This window comes from Psilocybe cubensis, chromosome 1, assembly GCF_017499595.1.
Source record: "Psilocybe cubensis strain MGC-MH-2018 chromosome 1, whole genome shotgun sequence".
NCBI classification, from domain to species: Eukaryota; Fungi; Basidiomycota; class Agaricomycetes; order Agaricales; family Agrocybaceae; genus Psilocybe; species Psilocybe cubensis.
The window spans coordinates 1,189,298-1,214,913 of record NC_062999.1 but is presented as its reverse complement, the minus strand read 5'-3'; the positions used below and the strand labels follow the sequence as shown (position 1 = coordinate 1,214,913).

The 25,616-nt window shown below is 46.2% G+C and overlaps 8 protein-coding genes across 8 annotated transcripts; 5 read left to right on the top strand and 3 right to left on the bottom strand.

The window, feature by feature from the left end:
* Positions 1-507: 507 nt before the first annotated feature.
* JR316_0000345 (Breast cancer type 2 susceptibility protein-like protein) lies at positions 508-4,163 on the bottom strand (the record flags this gene model as incomplete). Its single annotated transcript, XM_047886160.1, has 10 exons — positions 508-636; positions 715-888; positions 956-1,131; positions 1,194-1,317; positions 1,377-1,484; positions 1,554-1,751; positions 1,830-2,106; positions 2,172-2,474; positions 2,525-2,573; positions 2,663-4,163. The coding sequence occupies 10 exons, from the start codon at positions 4,161-4,163 to the stop codon at positions 508-510; spliced, it is 3,039 nt and encodes a 1,012-aa protein (XP_047753906.1).
* A 1,105-nt stretch (positions 4,164-5,268) lies between these two features.
* Positions 5,269-7,523, top strand: JR316_0000344 (Small ubiquitin-related modifier 1; the record flags this gene model as incomplete). The annotated part of the gene is made up of 13 exons (XM_047886159.1): positions 5,269-5,398; positions 5,465-5,623; positions 5,693-5,760; positions 5,820-5,892; positions 5,959-6,029; positions 6,101-6,118; positions 6,172-6,219; positions 6,279-6,704; positions 6,754-6,815; positions 6,872-6,907; positions 6,960-7,131; positions 7,255-7,338; positions 7,404-7,523. The coding sequence occupies 13 exons, from the start codon at positions 5,269-5,271 to the stop codon at positions 7,521-7,523; spliced, it is 1,467 nt and encodes a 488-aa protein (XP_047753905.1).
* Positions 7,524-7,811: 288 nt separating this feature from the next.
* Positions 7,812-9,340, bottom strand: JR316_0000343 (UDP-N-acetylhexosamine pyrophosphorylase; the record flags this gene model as incomplete). The annotated part of the gene is made up of 2 exons (XM_047886158.1): positions 7,812-8,695; positions 8,746-9,340. 2 exons carry the CDS (start codon positions 9,338-9,340, stop codon positions 7,812-7,814), a joined length of 1,479 nt encoding a protein of 492 aa, XP_047753904.1.
* Positions 9,341-10,533: 1,193 nt separating this feature from the next.
* Positions 10,534-12,330, top strand: JR316_0000342 (Glucan 1,3-beta-glucosidase; the record flags this gene model as incomplete). The annotated part of the gene is made up of 9 exons (XM_047886157.1): positions 10,534-10,674; positions 10,739-10,902; positions 10,959-11,108; positions 11,241-11,273; positions 11,336-11,449; positions 11,534-11,561; positions 11,619-11,647; positions 11,701-11,851; positions 11,911-12,330. The coding sequence occupies 9 exons, from the start codon at positions 10,534-10,536 to the stop codon at positions 12,328-12,330; spliced, it is 1,230 nt and encodes a 409-aa protein (XP_047753903.1).
* A 921-nt stretch (positions 12,331-13,251) lies between these two features.
* On the top strand, positions 13,252-15,029 carry JR316_0000341 (Glucan 1,3-beta-glucosidase; the record flags this gene model as incomplete). Its single annotated transcript, XM_047886156.1, has 10 exons — positions 13,252-13,395; positions 13,455-13,618; positions 13,673-13,818; positions 13,868-13,889; positions 13,947-13,979; positions 14,035-14,148; positions 14,208-14,253; positions 14,308-14,336; positions 14,395-14,548; positions 14,613-15,029. The coding sequence occupies 10 exons, from the start codon at positions 13,252-13,254 to the stop codon at positions 15,027-15,029; spliced, it is 1,269 nt and encodes a 422-aa protein (XP_047753902.1).
* Positions 15,030-16,640: 1,611 nt separating this feature from the next.
* On the top strand, positions 16,641-19,171 carry JR316_0000340 (uncharacterized protein; the record flags this gene model as incomplete). Its single annotated transcript, XM_047886155.1, has 4 exons — positions 16,641-17,560; positions 17,620-18,275; positions 18,336-18,502; positions 18,560-19,171. 4 exons carry the CDS (start codon positions 16,641-16,643, stop codon positions 19,169-19,171), a joined length of 2,355 nt encoding a protein of 784 aa, XP_047753901.1.
* Positions 19,172-19,488: 317 nt separating this feature from the next.
* JR316_0000339 (Mitochondrial oxaloacetate transport protein) lies at positions 19,489-21,087 on the bottom strand (the record flags this gene model as incomplete). The annotated part of the gene is made up of 12 exons (XM_047886154.1): positions 19,489-19,567; positions 19,620-19,656; positions 19,709-19,841; positions 19,897-19,923; positions 19,979-20,092; positions 20,147-20,293; positions 20,352-20,395; positions 20,448-20,558; positions 20,611-20,635; positions 20,684-20,695; positions 20,761-20,925; positions 21,004-21,087. The coding sequence occupies 12 exons, from the start codon at positions 21,085-21,087 to the stop codon at positions 19,489-19,491; spliced, it is 978 nt and encodes a 325-aa protein (XP_047753900.1).
* A 325-nt stretch (positions 21,088-21,412) lies between these two features.
* Positions 21,413-25,578, top strand: JR316_0000338 (Sorting nexin-12; the record flags this gene model as incomplete). Its single annotated transcript, XM_047886153.1, has 9 exons — positions 21,413-22,303; positions 22,362-22,384; positions 22,433-22,674; positions 22,724-22,854; positions 22,916-24,493; positions 24,550-25,064; positions 25,121-25,302; positions 25,363-25,478; positions 25,534-25,578. 9 exons carry the CDS (start codon positions 21,413-21,415, stop codon positions 25,576-25,578), a joined length of 3,723 nt encoding a protein of 1,240 aa, XP_047753899.1.
* Between the last annotated feature and the right edge of the window lie 38 nt (positions 25,579-25,616).

Below are 25,616 nucleotides of genomic sequence, written 5' to 3'. Positions count from 1 at the left end.
CGTCGAGTACATCATTCGTTCTCACTGAATGTGTGAATGATTTGAGAGGCAAGAAGTGACTCAAGAAGTTATGAAACCATCTTGAATCGCTTGCAGTGTGCAGTGTTGGACGATATAGAATGACGACGTGAAGAATTGTATTCTGGAGTGGCGTGGAAGTCGAAAATATGAGCTGGGTATCAGCTAAAATACTGAGAGGCTTCATGCAATACGTTTTCGTGGTTGAAATGTTTGAGGCCGACGCCCAGATGTTGAAATCCAAGAACAAGCCGGATGATGAACGGTGTGCCGTTGTTTGATCGAGATTTGGCTTCAGCGGTCCTACAGTAACTAGTTATTGTGAATGCATTACGCGGTCCAATACACAAACTGTAGGTACACGATAGATGCTATTGCATTGTCGGTTGATATGTGCTAGTATGGTACATTGTGAATTGGAAGCAGCCGAATGATAAATACGATGCCAACTACGAGGCGCTCAGCCCATGCTTGTGATAAATCCATAATTCAACTCGGAACAGCGCCTGTACCCTTGATCTTCGTCCACCGTGTATTGCGCGTCGTACACAGATAGACCTCTGAGCCAGGCTCACAGTCCATCCACGCGCTCGCGCTTGTCGGTACCAAGTTAGTAGCCTGTTAAATTTACATGTAGTTAGTTGCATGTTCTTGCTTGACAGATAGACAACAAAGCCAAAAAGAAAAAAAACTTACAAGGAACCGCTGTCCAACCTGAAAGTCACCGGCCTGACTCCCTTCTTCTAATGTGATCCCAAGGATATTCCACACTGTCAACATTGCCTTCCTATTCGCTGGTCGCCGTATTGTACGTGCGTCTTGTACAATTAACACGCGGAATGAGCGAACGTCTCGAGGGGGGCATATCGTCTGTAGGTCGATCGATATAACGAGTGAACATTACTTTTCAAGATTGAGGAGAACAAAATGAACGGACCATGAGCTCCTTTTCAATCTCCTCCGCTATCCGTTCGTGACCCTCTTCTATCTGCTTGCGAATATATCGCGCCAGCCAGCCAGCCTCCCGGGAAGAAATACGTGCAATAACGGCGACAGCAGAGTCTGGGTACTCAAGTTCATCGTAGAGCGAGTCAATGTTGTCCGGCGCATAGTCTATTGCTCCATTTTTCAGCTTGAATGATACCAGAGAATGTTGATTATAGGCTACTACACACCATCTTCACCTGGATTGAAGCCACCCCCTGCCTTCCTCTCCAGACGGTCAATGTACCCTTGATACCGTACTGTCTTCTTCTCGTACACCGCTCTCAGCTTCGCAGCCTCCATTTCGTATTTTTTCTACATTTCAGTATATTGAGTTTATGTGCTCTTGTATTAAATAGTGACCCACGACGTACTTTCCATTGCTCATTGAGTCTGCTTTCCTCAGCCTCCTTCCATGGACCCTCTTGATACTTTTTCCCATCCTCGCCCTCAAACATCTCAATAAACGCAATAGCATGGACCTACACCACAGAACAAAAGTAAAAAAAAAATTGCCACAAGCTATACAACAACGGTGACAAAATGCATACCTGGGTAATCACGAAATCTAACGCCGTCACTATACCCCCGTCCGGCGTCAGACTATGCAGCGTCGAGATGCACGGGCCGCGCATGAACCCCAGCTTCGCATGCCACGGCATTAGATGTGACGAGTTGCCCGCAAAAACAAGCTTCGTCGAGTTATACGCGTCGAGAATTTCCATAGGCTCTTTCCTCTCTGTCTCCAGCTATATGGTCAAAGCAAACATAGCGAACATAATCAACTTCACCGAACCATCATTAAGCAAATGATGATCAAAACGCACTTTTGCTCCAGCAACACCAATCTTCCTCCCCACACAGAGCACACCTTTCCTTACAGCGCGCGCCATCGGTGCATCGACTTGCGCTCGTAGTCTGTACCATCCGTCCGTCACCTCCAGCTCCGGGTGTGGCTCGATAGGCAGCCCGTCCTCCGTCATACCAGGCGGTGACCAAAAGATGTTGGAAACACATAACACCAACGGAAATGCAGGGGGAGCGTCCTGGTTCGCAATCTTTCGAAGTGGTGGTCTAGTCCCGCCATTTAGCTCACGTTCGTACCTATGTCGCATATACGACAATCAACATGGCACGCACATAATACAAATAAGACAGGAAAAACGTACCGATACAACAGCTGCCTGATCACCTCCGCCCAGCGCCATCTCGTCGTATCTGGATGCGCCTCTTTCTCCGGGTCAAGCATCACCATACCCGCGAGCTTCCACAGAATCAAGCACCAATGATTATCCACCCATGGCTTCGTCGCGAGCGTACATCCACGATCCAGTAGCTCCTTTAGCGCGGCCGCAGGGTCGAGGAGAGTTTTGGGCGTGGAGGGTGTGTTTGGCGGAGGTGTTGCCTCAGTGGTGTGGAAGGTGTAATATATCGCAGTGTCAGGCGTGATTTGGGCAAGAGTGGTGTGATTGCTGTAGAATTGTTAGACGTTGCGATTTGATAATGTGAAAAAAAATCATACACTCCGAAGTATTCCAGGTCCTGGATATTGTATCTTTGTGGATACAGCCCTGAATTTGCTAAACTGTTTCTATTTGAACCAGCGGCTTTTTAGGAACCATCAGATACCACATATCCATCACTCAATCACAACACTTACTCAAGTTAAAAAATGTCTTTCTGGGAAGGTTAGATGAAAGTCGTTCATTGATGGTGCGGTTCACAGGCTCTTTCGCCGCCGGCGCTATATTGCCAACCAGATGTCGCTGCTGAGGCGTGCTGGGTTTAGGTGTTTGAACGGGAGCAGGACGAGCAGGTCTGCCTGGGCCCATACCAGGTTTGAACGGAGTCTTGAAAGGGGCAGGGGTTGTACGGATTCTCGGAGGTGCCTTGTCTCGTAATGGGGTAGTAAATGAAGATGGTGTTCCATTAACAGCGCGTGAAGCGACAATGGGGGGTAATGACAACGGGTGGCCATGCTGAGCAGCAGCTGATGTAAATCCTAGTGATGGTGCCATGCGATTTGGATTTAGAGGTGAATTAACAATTGGGCTGGGCCTTGGTGCGTTGAACGATGGCGGCTTAAATGCACCTGGGCGATGTTGCAGACTCGGTGATGAAGTATTCTTTGGTTGTACAGCTGAAAGCGAGGCCCGTGTAAAACCAGAGCCAGGTGTTACTGGTGGCTTCGGAGTATTTATCACTGAGGAAAAGGCTTTTCTTTGAGGAGACTGAAGAGACTCGTCGACAGAAGCGGGTTTAAGGCCAGGGAATATATGCGGCTTTTCAATAGCATGGTCATTTTCATTATTTACGGGCATGTTTATTTCCATGTTCTCCTCATTGTCCCAAGATTCGAGTAAAGCTTTTGCTTTAGCCAAGGCCTCCTTTGAAGGGAGGATAACACCGCCACCCTTGGTATTGATAGACGGTTTCTTAAAGCCAGGTAGTCCAGATGCGGATGTAAATCCAGGCAAAGGCATATTGGCTGGTGCCGACTTGAACCACGAATCCATGTCTGAATCTTCTCTAGGAGGCTGGGAGCTCGGAGCATCGACGGTATTCGCTATTGTAGATGCTTTCCGGAAAGCTGGGATCGCCGAGGCGGTAGAGGCAAAAGCTGCGGTTTGGAAGCCCATAGGTGCACCTATAGGAGCTGGTTTAAACCAGCCATCGTAATTTGGTTCGGGAGGTGGTTCTTCAGGTGACGGTGACCGTTCGAAGTGCCGGGATTCCTCTAAAAGCTTTGATGCAGAGGCAAAGCCCAAGAGAGGTGGAGTAAATGCAGACATAGACCGTTCTTTCGTGGTTTTGGAAGAGCCTATGGTGAAAGGATTTTCTGGGTCATCTCGGAGGTTGGAGTCGATGGCATTTGCAGAGGTGAAACCTGGAAACGAAGTCGATTCATTTGGTTGTGAACTATGCCAGTCAAGGTTCCTCTTTATTCGTGACACACTGGGGGTTTCAAAGTTTTCATGTTCGTCAAAGTTCAAATGCGCAACAGGCGGACGTGAACTATTCGTTGGCTGTGATAACCGTAACTCTATCTCATCAAATGCGGCCAAGTCCTCCTGGGTGAAGCCTTCGACCTGATCATCGTATGTGGGTGAAGAGAGTCGTTGTCTTTTACGTTCAGGTGATCCCGACACTTCCTTTGTCATTGAGCACAAGAAAAAGTGTATTGTGAGCAGGAGACTCACATGAACGGGACATTACACTGGTTAGGGGACGGGTCAAAGCAAACGATCGAGCTCAGTGTCCCACGCTCGTGAACGCGACCCATCACGTGTACGTTATTTTCTTATTCTAGGTTAGGGCTTGGCAATGTACTTGACTCCTCCCACTACATGCCTCTTTTATCGTCGGACGACACCAAGTGGTTACCGCCTATGTGAACGTCTTGTTTGTGCTCCCAGAGGAACTTGCAGCCACCTTTCTCCCTGTCTCTGATAAAGCAGATATGCTTTTACGCTTTCCTAGGATCTATGTGCGTCAATCAGAAAGATGGTTATGACTTGCATCATTCTCCTCGACTATCCCAGGACACTTTCGGAGAGCAGTCTTTCCGGTAATCTATTCTTGGGACGCCAGCAATATCGACTTTCTCGAAGAGATTTGAATCGAAAAGCTCCGTGTCGCTACTGCGTAGTGGAGATTAGACACTCAAAATTTCTCGGCTTCTCACTGTCGTGAAAGTCATTCTCAAGATCCTAGAGCCACCTCAAGCCTACCTGCTGACTTTCGTTGGGCCTCTCAAATTGCGAGCGAGTATCCAAGTTTGTCGCATTAATATCAAATGACCCGTTTCCTGTCGTGGATCTATTTTGGACGCGTCCGGCTCATAGTGAGTCGCAAGCTTAGCGCAGGATTTCCGATTATTCTCTTGACTTTTTGAGTCTCCCGCCTCGCTGGCGATGCCATTTTGTGACGTTCAGTGGCCATGCACTTGACCAAAAAGCGAAAAGACAATTTTCTTCCGCGCAGTACATTCCATGTAATTAAATACAAATTTCTTGTTCGGTCTCATAAACGCAGTCCAATTAAGCGTGAGCGACCATGTATGTCAATCGTAGCAGAACAAAGTTGAGATTTGCATGAGAGAGTGAGACGGGACTTGTGCAAACAAGGGTCCCATAAGCATTCCCTTTTCTGTCCAGCAAAGAACATTGCCATCACCCACACTTGGTTTGTAAACTTTTGTTTTCCTCATAACTATTCCTCCCGCAATTTCACTCCCCTTCTCGTCGTCAGGGTGTCTTGCTCCCAATGAACACCAACGACACGAGCACTCCCCAGCACACCGCGCCGCCTCCCAGACAGCCCAAACCACCACCAGCCGGTCCAGCTCCTCCGGCACCTGCCACTGCACCCCCCGCGCCGCCAAATCAGACAAATAGTGCGCCTGTGCATTCTGTTCAAACGCTTAATAGTTCTGTTCACCGCTGTTGCTGCTGCTCGTCAGATGTCAATGGCCACCACCCTCCACCCGCGCAGACTTCCAAGGGGAAGAAGCGGAACGACGTTCCTATCGACCCTGCCACTATGTACGAGTCTCTGAAAAATCGAATAGCTGCGCTGGAGGAGGAGGAGGTTCTGGAGGAAGAGGAGGAGAGGAGATTTGGTGCGTACAAATTTCCATGAGGCCTGCGTCCTACCATGCGTTGACCACCCCGTTTGCTCATTTATCCAGCTGAGGAGGCACAGAAATCAGTGAAAGGATTAGAAGAGAATGCCATTCATAGCAAATACATCGAATTGGTAACGTCATGCTCGGAACCCATACATGATGGTCAGAATGTTCACTCTCGTCACTCCAGTTCGCCGAGCTCAAGCGCATGGAACGAGATCATTCTAAGGAGAAACAGAAGTTGGTCAAGGACAAGGATGCGGGTGCGTCTTTATCATTTAAATCTTCTTTAAACAAATTTTGAATGACTATTCATTTGACAACTGTAGCTAAAGGGCAGTTAACCAAAGCCAATCAGACGAAAACTAAAATGGAGAACCTCGCTCGTGAACTCCAGAAAGTGCGGCAATAAACTCTTAACACCTTTAAATCCAAGCTATTTCTTATGAAGCCTCATGTTTTTGATCTTAGGACAACAAACGTCTACGAGTGCGCCTCATTCAACGAGCTCAATTGACCACGATTTAATATTTTCGTTGTAGGAGGACGGGAAACGCCTAGCACAAAGCGTAGAAGAAGCCCAAGAAGAGGTAAACCATCGTCCTCCTATCCCCATTTCTCTCTGCTATCTATTCATTTGTTATCCCAGTTAGCCCGCATGAAAAGCGACTTCGCCAAGCGTGCAGACAAAGCGAAGCAACAGGACGTAAAGTACCGCGAAATGCCCGACATCGTTGTGAAAGTGGTTTGCCGATACCGTGCCGAGTTGTTCTTCAAGATATCCCGCAAGACCAAACTTTCCCGTCTGATCAACTCGTGGACTGAACGGATGGAACGGAGTGGAGGCGGGGAGGACCTTGGGTCAATGAACGGGTCGGCGAAGACGGACGCGGCAAGCACTCATTATTCTGGCTCTACGGGGTCGAGCTCGGGCATGCAGTTTATCTTCACATATAATGGGCGTATGTTGGAAGCTGAACAGACTCCCGAGGAGATTGGGATTGATGAAGGGGATGAAATTGTAGCTGTGGAGATGATGGATTTGACAGAGGGAGGGGGTGGTTCAGAGGAATGGGTGAGCTTTACTTTACGCCTCTAAATTTCAAGAGACCAAATCATTCTAGGAGGAACACGTGGAACCCCGTCGCGAGAAACTGAAGAAGAATTGGACGGATAACCCTCAGGAGTAATAAAATAAACCATTCCTTTCTCTTTAGAATTCGGCTGACTTGAACTTTATAGAGCGAGGCGGACTATCGAAGAGATTTTCGATGGAGTGTAAGGATATATAGTTGCGCGTTGATTATCTTTCACTAATCATACCTCAAAGCGTCCGCGAGCGTCTGAAAGAAGTACTACGTCAGTACGAGCTTCGGGAACGCCATTTCGAGTGTGTCATTCGCTCGAAGGAGCTGGAAGTTCTGCTCTCTCGGGCTCGAGCTGCCGAGCAAAAGCAGTTAGCAGAGGGGGAGAAAGCTAGATCAAGTAAACAAGAGGAAGAGGTATGCAATCATTTGCACAACCAGTCATAATTCCTTCGTTCTGAGGCAATGATGATAATTTTTTCCTCTCCTTTTTGCAAACCCACCCCCACTCCTCTCTCATTATGTCATCTCGTCAACCAGAACCAACAATTGAGGAAAGATCTGGAGGACGCTCAGAACGGACAGACGATGCTCATTGACAAATTAATCACCTGCTGTAAAGAGGTATGAAATTGTTGCTTTCCCCTCAGGGTCGGTTATGCATCTGAGCCAAATGGCCGTCTCTGCAGATCATCCAGAAACCGAATGCGGAGCGCACCCAGCGCTTATTTGCTTCTCTTCGGGAAGAATTGGAAAGGAAAAACCCTCGGGGTGCCAAGAAACCTGTTGATGGTTCCGTGGGTGGGTGAGGACTAGGCTACTGCCGTCGCTGTCTTTACCATAAAGCAACAAATGGATATTTACTATCCTCTATTCCTGGACTATGGCCTCATCCCTTTGAATTTCAGTGTTCCATGATCAGAAAAGGCGTAAGTTTTTCTTTGCTGGCTTTCAAGCGTCCAATGAATTAAGTCCGGAGGGATGTATGTAACTAAGGTAAAAATGCAGAAGTCCACGATTACTATCTATACAGTTCTGTCCTTGTCCGAAACCTTAAAGTCCTATGAGGGTCCCTTTGGCATTGCAGCCATAAAAGCCTATGCCAACACTTCCAGTTCCTCGACAGCTGCAACTGGCCCTGATTTTTGAAAAGTTTTGCCTTTGATACTTTCCAGTCCCTCGCCGGCGTAGCTCACCAGTGGTGAAATTTCAATCTCAACACCTTCAGCAACCTTGGCTCCAGCGTTTTCCAGGAATCGCTTGTGCTGGGCCAAAAGGTCGCGACGACTGGTTTCCGGGTCATCTGAACCAGTTCCAGGTGCATTTTTTAGAGGGCTAAATTCCTCCTTCCTGTCCACTTCCAACACGGCGAAACGCTCGGTGTAAGGAAAGACGTCGAAGACAAACATCTCGAGCTTCATGCCATTAGGCTTATTCGGTTTAATAGTTTCCCCTGTCTCCAAATCCACGTAGGGGATCTTCTTGCGGGCAATGTGGAATGCCAAATCCTCTTCGAATGATTCCACCTTGTTCAGGTATGCGGTGGTGTAGAAGTGATTCGCAATGTTTCCAGCGCGGAAAGTTAACTCTCCCGTTTCGGGATCGCGACGCTCAGATTGTTCCTTCGATATTTCGGAGTACTCCACAACGCTGAATTTATTGCCACGGCATGCAACGACGCCGACGGATTCTGTAGGGTGGGTTTTGGGAACAACTTTCGCGGCACAATCGGCTTGCTTGTTGATGCTGTACCCGAGGAAAACAGGGTCAGCCACGCGAACAAGGCAGTTGTCGACGCAGTATGCATGCACGTAGAGAATTTTACGCTTCGCAAGATCGGAAAGCACAGTGTCGGTCTTTCCGGGAGACAGGGGGGAGCGCGTGGCAGCGTAAAGACCGCCATTGCCGTCTGGTGCAACAGCGACTTTGGAAGGGGTTTCAAGGATGACTTTGCCCTCCATAGTAAGGCAAGGAAGGGTTCCTGTCCGCATATTAGCTATATTTCTTTTGACTTGTGAATTTGGAACACACCTTGCTCGAAGAATACCACATTCTTAGGGTCCAAACCAAAGTGGCCATTGGTTTTGAAGAAGTCCTCAGTGTCGCGACGCGTCGGCCCGCTGGTCATGACGTACCATGGGATGATAACCGATCCGGCAGGTTTGGAGAATTCAGATTCTGCTAGAGTCTGTAAACGGGCAATCCGTTCTGCTTGGTATTGGAAAAGCGATTTGTGAGAAGGAAGGCCAATATCATAGCATCCTTTAGGGGCACTGCTTCCCAGTCTAGTCCCCTGACCGCCCGCCATGAGCAGCACGCCGACCTGCCCTTCAGAAATAGCCTTCAATCCGCGCTCTCGCCATTCCTTGACTTTAGCAGGATCGCTAACAGATTCGGACGCGCCTTTGGGTAAAGGTTGAATAGGATCAACAGTTGTGGTTGGGTTGAGGGCTTCCGCCTCAGAAGTGACCGCTTTGGAATAGATACGGTTAACACGCTCGATATTGAGGCACTCCAACTGGGCCTTTAATTCATCCTGTTGAGCGGCAGAGAGTTTTGACCAGAACTTGAAGAGGTGGCCTTGGCCAGCGGTGTCATAACGTTGACGAAGGGTATCGATGGCCATGGTGGTATGTAGTCGAGAGTTGCAAAGCCGTCGCAACGAGGTGGGGTGGTGGGCTTTTGGGCTCGGCCATTGCCGTGCAGTCTATTTCCGTGTAAATTCCTGTGCTCGTTGCAACTTCAACCATATCTTGCTTACCGTCCAACGCGAACAACGAGCGCCGTTCGTTGATGAACACAGCGACGACGCACACTTACAAGTTACGCCTGAACGAACCACGGTCACATTCCTATTGTCAAGTTAATAAGTCCGAGATTTTCGCGGGACTACCCATCGACAGTCCGCACGCATTTTTGGAACATAGCTTTCAAAAATATCGCAAGCATCTTGTTCCGGACTTACTTCTAGCTTCATATGAATTGGCATTTGTTCAGACACCTATGACCTATCGAATGACCATACTTCCCATACAACGCGGATGGCCCGAGTGAGCTCTGACTCAGACGACACCTCAATGTTTCCACAAAGGATTACCTCTCTCAGCGCGCTTGGTTACCGGATCGAAGAGATAAAAATACTAAAACAAGCACTCGACCTTTACTCGACATCCACCTTATATCATTACTATATACTTGCAGTAATGTGTATTCCTATGAATACTTTTCGAACGGCTCGGCTGGCTACCCACGTGTAAAGAAAGGACATTAGACGGATGTTAGACTCTTCCCTTACAAAGTTAACTGGATCCATTCACTTTGCCTATATCAGAACACCATTTTAGAAGCATATGCAGCACCTAACTGTCTTGTCTGCTCTTACAACAACCGCCAGCCTTTTGTCTCAGCTTCTCTTATTGGTGGTCACTACGGCCAATACCAGGTTCATGTTTGTCCCTTCATTGGACATGTCTTCCTTACATGTATCGTGGACATCATGCTTCGAACAATGCAAACTGCTGGTCTTTGTACTACGAGTGTATTGACACGTATGCAGTACGCAAAGGGATGCATCCTCCGATATGAACCTCGGCAGAAGTACTCAAACACTCGAGCGTTAACGCCAAAAGGCAGAATGACTACAGTGGCGCGCCATGCATCCCTCATCCACGCGACTTTGGAAGCTATTCTTGGAGTTCTTGATTTCATTCTGTTCGCATCAGCTCATTGGCTTCTTACTGGAACTGTAGGGTAAACTGATGCTGGTATAAAAGTGGTAGGTAACAACCTGATCCATATTGCAGCCCCTTCACTCAGCCTATGATGAGGATACGCTCTGTTTTTGTCACGCTCTTTGGGGCCTTTTCTTCGCTGCCAATGACAACAGCCGCCAATTGGGGTTTCCCCTACGGAACTCAAAAAGTACGCGGTGTTAACTTGGGGGGATGGCTTGTCCTCGAGGTCCGTCGTGACGATAAGTTGCGTGTTGACATATTTTGCAAACGAACAATATTATTTTATTTAGCCCTGGATTACTCCCTCTTTGTTCGATAACACTGGCGACTCGAGGATTGTCGATGAATGGACTTTTGGTCAATTTCAGGATAAGGCAACCGCTACAAGCGTTCTTCAGAATCACTGGAACACGTGGATTACCGAGGCGGACTTCGCAGCCATTGCTGCTGCTGGGTGTGTACAAGCTTTATCTTCAACATTTCGGATTCGATCAGTGACGAATAGAAAAGCCTCAACCATGTTCGACTTCCTATCGGCTATTGGGCATTCGACGTGTCCGGGGGCGAACCTTTCATACAAGGACAACTTCCATATCTTACCAAAGCGGTCACTTGGGCACAAAACCACGGGTTAAAGTTAATTGTTGACTTACATGGCGAGTAATGAATCGTCTTGGACTCACCTTAAGTTGCTGATTTATGCGTTTATGGCTCATTAGGTGTTCCCGGTAGTCAAAATGGGTTTGTGATATGCTTTATTACATGTATCCCCTTTGATCCTCGTCAATACAGCTATGACAACTCTGGTCAGAAAATGAGCTCACCGTACGTATATGTTATGATGCTCTATGGTGATATATTCTTATTTATGACATTTATTGTTGCAGGACATGGCAAACCAAGCAAAACAATATTGATCGTTCTGACGCTATCATCATGCGTTTGGCGTCCATGTTTGCAGGAAACACCGGCACGGTGCCCATCATTGCCCCTCTAAACGAGTAAGCATATACAACTTCAATGTGTCGTTATCAAAGAATCTTACGTTTTCCTCTTAATTAATTAAGACCTGCAGGTTACTTCAGTGACCAGTTATTATCCGTTACCAGACAGGTCAGTAATTTATGGATCCAGTTTTAATGACTATCATCAATCAGAACGGTTGTCTAGTACTGGTACGATAGCTACGGAAACATCAGGTACACCTGCACCATGATACCCTACAAGCCGATTTTTTCATTCCATTTGATAGATTTCCATTCGGGACATCGCAGCAGAGCAACATAGTCGTGATGATCCATGATGCCTTCCAACCTCTCAGCTACTGGAGTAACTTCATGCCTTCTCCCCAATGGCAGGGCGTTATAATTGACACTCACATTTACCAGATGTTCTCTCAAGCCGTGAGTTTTAATATGATATTTGAAATATCAATTTCATTGTTGACCATCAATTTCTGTAGCTGGTTTCCCAAACCAACGCTCAGCACATATCTACCGCATGCGGCCAGCTGTCTTCCCTCTCGAACTCCCCGCTCTGGACTGTTGTTGGAGAATGGACTCCTGCCCCCAACGACTGTGCCAAATATCTGAATGGCCGTGGCACAGGTTCTCGTTACGAAGGCACCCTTTCCGGATCAACGAGAGTTGGGAGTTGCACGGGCCTCACTGGGAAAGCTTCAGGCTTTAGCTCTAGTTACAAGACCTTCCTCCGCCAGTACTGGGAAGCGCAGACCCAAACGTACGAAAAGGGAAACCAAGGATGGATTCAGTGGACGTGGAAAGCTGAAGCTGCTGATGAATGGAGCTACCAGGCTGGTTTAGCTAACGGTTGGATTCCGCAGAACCCTACAAACTATCAATTCCCGAATATCTGTGGATAAGGTATAACTTCCTTGTTAATTTTTTTCTTGATTAGCTTTATGATTATCCGTGACGAATTTCTTAACCCATTCAATCTTGGATCCATATTTAATACCCTGACCCATGTTTATTACACGAAATACACTTAACATGACGCGCTATTGGATTTCACAACCTAAATTGAGCGTTCGATTCTGTCTTTCCTTTCAGCGCCTGAGCGCCCGTTCAGTGAACGCATTCAACCTAGATCAAACTCGTGAGAAAGAAGGAATTTAATCAGTCAGGCGTCGGTCAAGCGTCAGCTCTGAACTGATATCTTGGATCCGACCAAGATCCAACTCACTTCAATTGCTTTGCTCACTTTCATTGTCTTCTACAAGCCAACTGACATATTCAGCGCACATCTTTAATAAAGATTCGGGAAAGTGGCCTGAGCTCGACCTTTACTGGCAACTTAGCTTACCAAAGTCACGTCAACCATGGTTGATCAGTGATGGATCAGTGGCAATACTACTAGTTCCTTCCGCATGCCACGCTCCTGAAAGGGGGTTAGCAGGATCTATTGAACTCTTGAAATGACTATAACACCACAAGGTGTGATATATTCGAGAGATTAACTTTGACTGGTCTTTTGATATGACAAACAAACGAGAAGTCTGCCTACTGCGTAGGCGTTTCGGATGTCCGTCGCGTACCCGTTTAACAGAATATACTAGCTTCCTGGCGCGTTATTCTGGGATATCATGCCTGATAATCGGTTCCATGTTTATTTTGGATGGATCGGGATGCCTACCGTCACCGTCAACCTCCCGATCGTATCATGAACTGGACTAGAAGCCATTTCCTAGGTATATAAATGCTATTTCATTGTTTCTGGGCGATCCTCTAAACTCTTACGAGTTGAATACCCACTTGGTTTTGTGTCATACTCTGTTGCTACTATGCTCATCACTGTCTCTCGTTTAATCACTGTCGTTACTCTTCCTCTCTCGCTCATCACTTCTGTCTACGGTCTTGCTCTTGGATTCCCATATGGCTCACAGAAGGTACGAGGGGTGAACCTTGGTGGCTGGCTTGTGCTTGAAGTGCGTACTCAGGAGTTAGCTTTTATACTCTCAAAGTTGTAAATCTGACATTGTCTCAGCCCTGGATAACACCCTCTCTATTCGACAATACCCACGACCCCCGTATTATCGACGAATATACATTTGGACAATATCAGGATCACGAGGTTGCGTTAAGAACTCTACAGCATCACTGGGATACTTGGATTACAGAGACTGATTTTGCTGCTATTGCAGCTGCAGGGTGAGTCGGGCCCTGGCGCTTCGCTCGCATCAGCACCTCACCAATTTTCGTCAGACTCAATCATGTCCGCCTTCCAATCGGATACTGGGCATTCGACGTCTCGGCTGGAGAACCGTACATTCAAGGACAACTCCCATACCTCCTAAAAGCCGTACAGTGGGCACAGCACCACGGACTCAAGGTCATAGTCGATCTTCATGGTAGGTGTCCATGCTGGTGCGGGTGCCACACAATTCTCACATTTTTCAGGTGTCCCTGGAAGCCAGAATGGGTAAATCATTTAGCTACTTGGTTTGTCTTCTCTACCGGGCTGATACATATCATCCAGTTTTGATAATTCTGGAGAAAAGATGACATTCCCGTCAGTTCCAATTTTTTAACCTTCGAAAATCCCAAAGAATTCAGAATCTCTACAGACAATGGCAAACACAACAATCATACATTGATCGTTCCAAGGCCATCATTAAGACATTGGCGTCCATGTTTAAGGATTCCACTGGAACCGTTCCAATCATTGCCCCTTTGAACGAGTCAGTCTTCAATTTCATCTGCAGATTGGAACGGCAGATGTTCAATTTCTATGTTGCAGGCCTGCTGGTTTCGACGGACAAGCTATCCTAGATGCTACCAAACAGGTAAATGAATGATATTATTTATGTATCCGTCTACACACGCTAAAGTACCGTTAGTATTGGTATGACAGCTACGATATTGTTCGGTAAGCTTCAGCTGTACTTGTTGTCTCGTTTTCTTTTTGATATCGATTGTTTTGCTAGACGCCCATACGCAGATCAGGCTAGAGACAGCAACACAGTCGTTATGATACATGACGCGTTCCAACCAGCTTCCTACTGGAAGGATTTCATGCCAGCGCCTAAATGGGATGGCGTTATTCTGGACACTCATGTCTATCAAATGTTTTCTGATGCTGTAAGTTATTCCTTTTCTGCTACTTCATGCATTATGGTACCAATAATATTTATTCCAATCAAAGGAAAACCATAGAACTTACGAGGAACATATCCAAGCAGCTTGTGCCAAAAGCTCTGACCTAACATCTGGAACCTTGTGGACAGTTGTAGGCGAGTGGACACCAGCAGGAAATGACTGTGCCAAGTATCTCAATGGCCGAGGTGTTGGCGCACGGTACGATGGGAGCTATTCTGGATCTTCACGCGTCGGGAGCTGCGTTGGAGTCAGTGGCAAAGCGTGGTCCTTTACTGCTGACTACAAGACCTTCCTTCGCCAATATTGGGAGGCTCAAGTTATAACGTTTGAAAAAGCCCAAGGCTGGATTCAGTGGACCTGGAAGGCGGAAGAGGCCGATGATTGGTCTTACAAAGCTGGTTTGGACTACGGTTGGATTCCTAGAAACCCCACTGATCTAAGATACCGCAACATCTGCGGGTAGTAGTAGGGCCTACACTGGCCGACATATTTAATTCGTTATAATCCTACATTAATTCTCACTTACTTTATCAAATTTGACTATTTCCTTTCCACTTCAACTTGAACATATCACTGTTTCGTGGGCGTTTGACCCAGGGTTGATCAAGCCGCTACACTATCGGAAAGCGGCAGAGTAGAAAGAGAAAATCTCTGTTATTTTCAGTCCTATCTTGCGAATTCCATTTGATGGATAAAGTTGTTCCCCGGGTCTATCGTGGATATACGTAAGGTCGCGTTTCTAGTGTAGCCGCAGTTTGGAGAGAATAGTATGATTGATAGTCTTATCAGAGTTACTGCCTTCTGGTCAACCGATGCTTGCGTTTATGGAGGTAAGAAAACATGCAGAATAAGGAAGAAAAAAAAAGAAAAAAGACAAGAACAGAAGGAAAAGACTATATAGGCTTAGCTTGAACCTGAAATTTAAAAGCTCGAAGGGCGTTAATTGCCATTCGTGTAAGAACCAAGTGTCACACACAACATTTACACCTAAACCCTCTTTCTGTCACGCAAAGAAATATCTACACACACCCCAGTGGCTCTCACTGTCCACTCTGCTTAAATGTCAATGCGCAGGAGAACTATGCATGCCCGACCACCGAGTGGACGAATCCCGTTTAGAACAAAACCATCCTTAAGTGCCGGATATCCCTCAAAACACGATCTTTTCCATTGTTGACCTTGAAGACTCTGATTACACTCTGCTGCCCTCAAGAGCCTTTTTTCAGTGAGTTTTCGCTTCATCCCCATTTCAGTATAATTTACAACAAAGCTTGAAGGGACTAAATAAAATCAATAGGACTGAAGCCTCTCTGCCTCCACTGAACTTTCAGCTGGATAGAGCAAGCCAATATATTCTGGAATCTGAATTGTCAACAGACGAACAACTTGGAAAATCTGATAATGTGATGTCAGTTTCCTGACTCTTTGGAAAATATAGCAATATTCCTTCCGCGCCTTGAGTCCAGCCTGAATCATGTACTCTGGCATAGGTGAAATCCAGCTGGCATTGACTACGCAGTATTGCAACTGAAATCTACTTCCACGGACCTTTCTGCTCCCAGGCCAACCGTGTCTTCGGAGCCCAATTATTCTAATTGCAGTCTCAAGTCTGATAGTTGTCTTAAATATGAGGTTCTATATCTGGTTCGTTCGCCGTTATGCACTTCAATTATTTATCTTGATCCACTAACTTTTTGTTGGTGCCCAATTCAACTATTTCCCCAATAGTTGAGTTTTCAATAGACCCAATAATATGGGGATGGACAAGTCTCAGATACTTCATACAAGTCAACCCTTACCATAGGTACGGAGAGAGTACCTGTGATTTTGGGCTACACCGAAGAACTTAAGGAGGCCGACCAAGCACGGTCACGTGGATTTATATATTGGCGAGGGGCACACCGCGTTGGAATACGGTGCCATGATACGATTGATGTTCACTTCGCTTTGAACACAATGGCTCACATGACCCCTTCTATCTGAACTCGATTTGAACTCACGTTTCTATATTCCTGAAACCCTTGGTGACTGCCTTCCTTTTCACTTCAACAACACGTTCGCGTATCTCTCCACCATGGATAAAACCTCTCCGTCTAAAAACAAGTCAGGATCGTCTTCCAAGACCCGTTCAAAGGCCAAGAACAAGCCAGACGATAGAGTGCCCAGGTCAAGTTGGCTAGACTATTATCTATCACAGACAGGATTTTCGGACGAGGAGATCCAGGTGTGTCGTGAATTGACTATGGTTCGTGGTAGTCAATCCTCCAAGGAAAGGGACCAGTCGGTATTGAAGCTAGAGCTGAACGGAATCGTTATTGCACCTCTTCCTGTAAAGAAAAAGCGACGCCGCAAAACTCCTCAGAAACACACGTCTAGAGGACGTGATGTGAACAGCATCGAACAACAACACTTCCTAACTTTCAGCGATTTGACCAACCGATACTTTCGCTTCTGTGGGACACCAAGTTATGACATTGGAGCGCTTCAGGAAGAATCGGCCATTCTGGACAAAAACATCGAACATCATGTTTTCCAAAACAACAAATGGTTCCCAAAGCATTCTTTTGGTGACTCTGCAGCATTTAGTGCAGAAATTCGGGATTTTATGTCTAGTTCTCCACTGTGGGACGATAGGAACCAGAGATGGCTAGAAATGCCCAATCACCCAAAGGCCGCGGAAGATCTCCATGCGCCTCTCATTAATTTGATTACCGCGGTCATGCAACGTTTCAGGGGATTTGAACGAAGAACGATTCAAACCAATCGCGATTTTTATAGCAACTCTTTAGATGCCACTCCAGCTCAACAAGTATGCAAATTCATACCTGACATCGCTATACTAGATCCTAGTCTGAGCCCGTTGCGGCCTGCAGGAAGTGGAAGGCAAATATCGTCGACATATGTCAATTGCATTAGCCCAATCCTGGTAACGTTACGTTCCAAAAAAGCAGTGGACAAAAACCACCATCTAGGGCAGATGAACCGTTTTGCCTGGTAGTACTCCCTTTGCCCAATCTTAACCGACGCTTCTCGGCTAATAAACTTCATACTAGGCAATGTTTTCTAGCTCAGGATAATCGTGAAATCGTTTATGGTCTCCATTTGCTTGGCCCGGGACATTTTCAGTGCTACAGCTTCGACCGCAGTGGCGTACATTGCGGTCCTGTCTTAGAAACCTCCTTGGATGCAGTCGAGTTTGTCCGCACGATCATAGCTCTCGCATGCTACGATATTGGTGCTCTTGGATTTAATAAGAATGTATACTGGGGCTTGGAGGGTAAAAGATATTTAAAAACTGTTGACGCGGAAAGCAGAGCTACGCGTTATGTGCTTACGGACACTCGGCCAGTATTTCGGTCTCACTGTTTACAAGGTCGCGGAACGAGCATATGGTCAACAAAGGATTCCAATGGAAAACATATTTTTATTCGGGACTCCTGGTACACGACGGGTGGCTTTCCAGAGGAAGGGTTCTTGGAAGCTGCAGAACAGCTCGTGCCTCTCGGACCATGTATCACCACCGAACGAAAGGAATTGGTTTCGAAGATGAGAAATTTGGAGCAGACACAAGGGACCATCGAAAGCCCTCACGAAAATGTGTTTTGGGACCGAGTATTGACTAGGACAACCTTCGAAGACACATCTGCCCAACTCTCTGGTTTTGGTTCCCCAAAAGGACTTCTATCTTACCTCGGTGATATCTTTAGATGTGAGTAATCAGTTGTATCTACCATTTTCATACGCTCAATAATAGTCAATTTTATAACAGGGCATCAAAATGTCTCGAGATTTGGATTTGAATACCGTTGGCGACGAGTATCTACTATTTCTTTGCCAATTGAGAAAAGTCCAGTTGGGTTACCCATGCCCGTGGAAATGAACCTTGCGTACTGGCTAAACCGCTCGACGAGTATTTTAGGTGTGTTCCATAAGCAGGTATGTTTTCTTTTGCATTATTTTTTAAGATCTGTGACCCACAGCAAAGGTTCTCAGGAAAGTCTTGGGATCCTACCTCTTAACTCTCTGAAGGACCATCTTCAAGTGCCCAGGCCACCGAAGGGATCCTACGATCACCTTGACACTATTGAATCATTGTTTTATGCTCTGTGCTGGGTGACCATCGGGTACTCAAATCTTAGCCAGGCAGTCTATCCCATCCCCAATTGCCTCCAGGAATGGGATGCGTCGAATCCTTCTATATCATATTATAGTAAGATAAAAATGTGGACCCAGGACGAGTTCTTGCACGCCAGCGAAGTCACACCTTTTTTCGGACCAGTTTTTGCGGACCTTTTGAAGCAAATTTACCTGCACTTGAAGCCATATGTGACTTACAAATGTCTGCCCATAGTCGCAGCTTCCCCGTTGATTAACGCAGACCGCGACTACTCATGCATGTTATCGCTTGTCGACGGGGCTTTCAAGAATTTAGAGAACGTTTCTGCCGGAGTAGCCATTACTGAAGAAGCTCTGTCAAATGGGTTTGAGAGCGATATCACCTGGCCCTCCCCTCAGAACAAGCGACCACTGGAAAGGGATGACGAAGATGGGCAGAAACCTAGTTCGCCCAAGAAAAGGCAAAGGAGAAGCTCAAAAGACATCTAGGGTCACGTAATTGGGGTACGAGAAACCGACGAACAGTCTGCTATGTGCTGTATCTTTATTTCGTGTTGATCTACATTGATCTTTACTGATCTGTCGCCATGTTGTAATGCATAATGCTTGTAAACATAGACTTTCCAAATCATAACCGACAACCTTAAGTTTAAATAAATTCTGTTATGACTTGTTATGCCAATAGCAATTAGCAAACAAGGGTGTATCAATGGCAGGTTGTTGATTTAAACTTGGCTAAGATATGTAAGTTATATTTTATCTATCATTGGATTTAACTTTGTATCCTGAATTTACAATAATTTTCATCAACCCTCTTCTAAGTCCCGGTCTCTAGCGGCTGTATACAAATTAACTATAATGTCATTGGCCGTCAGCGTGATGATGCTGAAATATAAAGTATCAGAAAACATTCAACAACAAGAGAAGGAAGACATACGTATGAGGAGCAATGCGCATAAAGTGGGCTGTCGAGCCTAAGAGTATCGGGGTTAGATGTCGTTGTGTCAGTATGTATATGTTAAATACCTTTATACAGCCCACGGATGCCTTCTATTTTGAATGTCTTCCATAGACAGTCTATAGGGTTCCGATATAATGTTCCTTTAAGTTTTCCATCGGGTCCAATCACCGTGGGTTGGTTGTACATTCTAGTCAAAGCCTATAGCAAAACGTCATTAGAGCGTTCTTTACAAGGTTAAGAAAAAAATTCTTACAGTATCAGCGGGTTGCATAGCAAGGCACTGTAGAGTAACTATTTAGAGAATTTTCAAATTCTATAAAAAATTGTGTACATACAACACACGCTCCTGAGAAGGTGCTGCTAAGTATAAAAGTCCATGTGCTATCCGCCGGCAGGATGTTGTGCTTCACTATTTGTGACTTGGTGAAATTATAACTAGGAAGTTGCACCTAGCATGTATTTATGAGATGATTGTATCCGTTACAAAACAGATATGAACACACAGATGACCCCATTGATGTCCGTAAAATTGCAGCATCTATTCCTCGAACCAAACCTCTAGGACCTTCCGCACGGAATATGGTAACCAGTGCATCAAAAGCATTCTTGTAATTATGTTGAGCACCAACAGGTAAACTAGGCGAATATGCCTAGCGAATAACTTTTAAGAATTAAGAAAGAAATCAAGACATTGAAGTTAATGCTTACCTGCATGCGGGCCTTGATCAAGAAAAGTGGATTACCCAGTGAAGCTATAAGATTATTTAGACAAAGCGAACACCTCGAGATTGATATATTCCATACCCCCCACAGCACCACTCGTGGCCCCTGCGATTACGGAGGTGATTGGAATTTGTTCATCGGCTGGACGTCCGATGAATCTGTTCAGACTTCTTCTGAAAGGTTCATAGAATCCTAAAATATGATGTGAATCGCCATAGGGAAAAGAACAATTGTATATGCTCACCTAGCCGTGAACCATTTAGCAGAATCTAGGTATGACGTTAGTTTTAGGGAAGGTAATGCATTACCGATCTTACTTGGTACGCATACTGTATAAAATCAAACAAGGAACGTTAACGTGGACAATAGAAAGAATAAGGCAAATAGAACTCACAGCAGGGGGTAGGCCTCGTTGAATACCTCGAATGCCCTCGTGTTTCCAGGTCTTCGCGAGGACGTCAAAAGCATTGTTATAGACCTTCTTTCCTCCTCCCTTAGAAAGCTCGCCCTGCAGTTGTAAACGCGTCTTGGCTACCTCAGCCGGATTGGATACAGTAACCTTGAGATAAGAGGTCAAATTTCATTGAAACTAAATGCCGAGACCATAGACAGACTCTGGCCTTGTGGAATGACCTACAGCCAAACATGCGGCAATGCCTCCGCAGATAAAACCTTCAGTTGTCGACACAGACCGGGCTTTCTTAGGAGGAGCCTCCGCCATACACACCACCGGTATGTCCTCCTAGACGCTGACTAGGACCGAGAAGAAAGAGGATAGAAGAGTAGTACTCCTGGTAGAACTCCAACGAGCAAGTTGTATTTTTGGGGTAGGATAAATGTGGACGCCTCGGAGTTAGTCGCGTGATGAGTTATCGGGCCGGATTTGGCACTAACTGGCGCGACGCTTGAACGCGGTCCCACTGTTCTGTTCAACGTACTGAACAACAGCTAAGACCTTCTGGTGGTCAGACTACTCAACGAGCTCAAAGGACCGCGTCCTAAAGCATAGCATTGTCCCCAATGCTTTGAACGACCATCGCTGCGCCATGCCACAAAACCTCCTGAGCACCGGAATCGTCGTGTTCGTTGGCATACTGGCCGTAGTTTTACCCATTATTTCACGCATCGTATCCTCTCCATTTATTCTTTTGCTTATATCTCCTTTTTTGCTTTCTGCTCTAGCGATCGTTTATCTCTTGCTCAACGTATATCTTGGGTGGTATCTAGATACTCGTCGCACACATTCCCACAATCATCTACACAAGGCTGCTCGGCCATTCGCCTTCTCAACGCCAGCAGCATGGGAGGCCGTCCTTACTCGCTCCCAGTGGTCCCAGAATACACCCAAGACACTATCACCTCTCTATCCCGATTCACTAGAAGTTTCCGACGCTCTGAACGATATTGTTAGCAAGGTCATCAGAGATTTTGTGTCGAGCTGGTACAAGGACCTGTCCACTTCGCCTGCCTTTCCAATAGCAGTGTCTTCTGTGATACATGCATCCTTAGAACAAATCAATCGTAGGGCATCCCACATTGATTTATCTGCACTAGTCGTCAAACGTATATTGCCCAAAGTTACTGCACACATTGACCAGTTCCGGCAGTCCGAGGTCGCTCTTCGTGGTGCTGGCCTTGAACGAAGCCTCACGCAGTCAGAGGAACTTGATCTTCTTTTAGCCAGTCGGTATGCTAGCAAAGGCATCAAACTTCATCCAGCAGTCGAAAATCTCTCCACCACCTTCACTCGCCAAACCGAGGAAATGCATATTAGACAATTAGTCGACCGCGCTCTTCCTTATATCTTGCCACCTAAAGAACGCAGCAGTAAGGGTCTCAGAATTGTCGTTCGAGAGATTGTGACATGCTCCGTCTTATTTCCTGTGATGGAAATGGTATCAGATCCTGACTTTTGGAATAGAACGATTGACCAAGTGGTAAGTAATCCTCGTTTATGTATATATCCATCCCTGTCTTTATTCACAACTTCTTTAGGCAGGTGCTGCTATACACCAACAGTAAGATGTTGTTCCATGCTTTTTCTTACCAGGCGCTGATAGTTGTAGGCAACTTATCTCCAAGGTTCGAAACGTCCTCGAAGCTCAACTACCCCGCCAACGCAGTAGAATAACTACATCAACACCTGCAGCTTCTGCGTCGGGATACACCGAACGAGTAACAATTCGGACAAACCCTAAACAATTTGAATCATTTCTGCGCAGCATTAGCAATTGTTCGTCATTGTTAGATGCTCGTAGACTCAAAAACGACATCGTTGGGGAGATAAGAAGGACACGGGTTCTACTCGGTAGGTGTTTATTATATCACTGCAGGGCTTTTACACTCACTACCAGTAGCAAACCACGAAAAGGATGACTGGATTGACGGGGAAAAGACAGAAGATGTAGTGGCCTTCCTGGACAGGCTTTATACCGCAAAACGCAAAGTGGAAGAAAGGATTGTAGTTCTTGGTGGGGAGGACAGCTCAGTAAGTAATTGGTGCTGTTAATTATATGATATGTATAATGTATTCTAAAATTGGCCAATAGAGACAAAATACCATTCAAGATGATGGCACAAAGTCTAGCGTTACTTTGCGGGACATCCTTCGAAATCCAAATTCTCTTTCATATTTCATGGAGTTCATGGACCGCCGACATCGTTCATTACCTGTTCAGTTTTGGTTGACAGTCGAAAGTTTCAAAAATCCGCTAGAGACGGTGGATTCTGATACATCGGGTGAGGAAGAAGAAATTATTCAGGACCCATCTACCTCCACCACTGTAAAGGAGGATATTTCCATGATCAACGACCTTTACTTTTTGGACGGGAAAACTCAGGCGGGATTAGGATCTATCTCCAAGAAACACGTCGACATCATTCGCGATTTTGTCTCTGACCCTGATCCATCGGTACAGTCACAAAGGAGAGTGCGCCGCAGCGTTTTGCTTTCACAAAGACAAGTAGAGCGGGACATGGAACAAGACTTTGAAGACTTTGAAAGGTCCGAGCTCTGGTTCAGAGCTATTGGTGATTCGGCTTTTTTAAGCAACAAATCAGAGCCAGATCCGTTCGCTAAGGCGAAAGACTCCCCATCGGACACTCCACGTGGAGATCGGTCTCCTGCGATTCCATCTGCACAGATTAAACACTATACGATCTCACAGGCAACACATACGCGCGAATCACCGCCATTTGGTATGCAAAGGACTATCAGCTCAACTTCGAATCGGTCAGGGCAGTCAAAAGTGTCCAGCACGCATACACCTTCAAATATTGAGGTTTTGATGTCTCCTGTTGCCGAATCCTCTAATGAACCATCACGGGCTCCTCTTTTTGATGACCCAGAAGATGAGATGCAGAGGGCAGAGGAGAAAAGGATGGAAGCGATTCATGCCGCTCTCACGGATATCATGGCTCTGGAACAAGAAAATTCTGAACGACCTTCGCTCGCCGAACGGAATTCAGAGCCCCTGTTCAAGTCTGTTAGAAAGTCAGACCGGCCTAAAAGACCGAGTATCTTGAATAACGCCCCTCCCGAACCTGAAGAGGAGCCGGAGGATGTTGAGCACGATGGACTTGATGAAACAGGATCTTTCCAGTTGGCTGCACCGGGCGATTTGCAACTCTCTTACGAGATTTCGAGACTTGGTGAAAATATCGCCAACCTAGAAGCCCAAAATGCCATGCTACAAACTTTGATCAAGAAGGCTGAACTCACCGGCGATACGCAAGAATTAAGGTTGCTCACGAAATCGAAGGCGTCGATGACCAGGGAGCTGCGGGAGCTTCACTTCCAGAAACAACAGTACGAGCAACAAGAGTCTGCGAACCGATTAATATCCGATCGGACTAGGGTTAGCATTGTTAATTCGACTGTTGCTGAGGAAGACGGCAAATCGGTTGTGCGGTATCTTGTTGAGGTGCAGCAGCTCGGCCTGGATGGAAGTTTTGCTTCTGGGTGGGTCGTCGCAAGGCGGTATAATGAGTTTCATAATATGCATAACAAGTTAAAGGAGAGATATATCCTGGTGAAAAACCTTGATTTTCCTGGAAAACGACTGGTGACTTCACTCTCTGGCAGTTTCTTGGACACTCGTAGGGTTGCACTCGAAAAGTATCTACAGGTAAGCCCATTGAAATTACGTGGTTATTGTTGCTCATAGGTTATTCACCCATTCAGAGCGTTATTGCTATACCTGTGGTATGCGAAAGCCACGAACTCAGAGCTTTCCTGTCGCGAGATTCTCCTTTCATGACGGCGGCAGTCCCTTTGCAAGAACAGACGTCCAAAAGCTCCGCTCACTTTTCCGGAACTGATCTCGTTCGCAATGTGTACCGCTCAGTGGCCGAGAGTATTGATGATATGTTTTTTGGCCCTTCAATGTTGGATGTTATGATTCAGCGACTTACTCGCCAGGCTGCGGAATTCACTGGGATTGTCGGCTCGGGAATCAATGATGAGGATCTTGTGGCACAAGCGTTAAATGCTTCGGGAAAAGCAGCATCTGAAGCGACTTTGCTGAAGTTGACAGGCGATCTGAAGCCCTTGGAAGGAGAAACGAGCACCTCGACCTTCTCGGCGCCTATTTGTGATCTCATTTTGGCAGTATTCGAATTGCATAAGAAGAATAACTGGTTGAGGAGGCAGGCTATCGTGATTATTTTGCAGCAGGTTCTTGGAGGGACCATCGAAAGGTGCATAGTTTTCAAGTCTTCATCAGCAAGCCCAGCTCAGCTGATATTGATATTAGAAAAATTCGTGAAACTGTCAAAGGCTTACTTAGCGAAGCTCGATTAATGTCCTATATTAACTTGCTACGGGATAGCCTCTGGCCTGGAGGTAGATTGCGAGCTTGGGGTCCACCACGTACCACAGAGGAGAAGATTCGGACAAGAGATGACGCCAATAGGAAACTGTCCTCATTGGTACCAGGTATATCTTCACACCACTACCTATCTTTCATTTTCTCACCTGCTTCTATACTTTTCGTAGACCTTGCAGCCAATATGATTGGGAGGACTAACGCTCGTCGCGGTGCTCGCAGAATCTTTGCTGTTCTCCAAAACAGGCGTCTAAACCAGCATATTGCTTACACCATCATGGATGAGGTTTGCAGAGTCCTTGTTCAGGTTAATGTTTACTGCTGACATATCTTTGGTGTAGCTCTTTGCAGCATTGTTCCCTGAGGTTGCACAGCAGCATCCATGATTGCTTGACCTTGCCAATATGTTGACCCTCTTTCGACT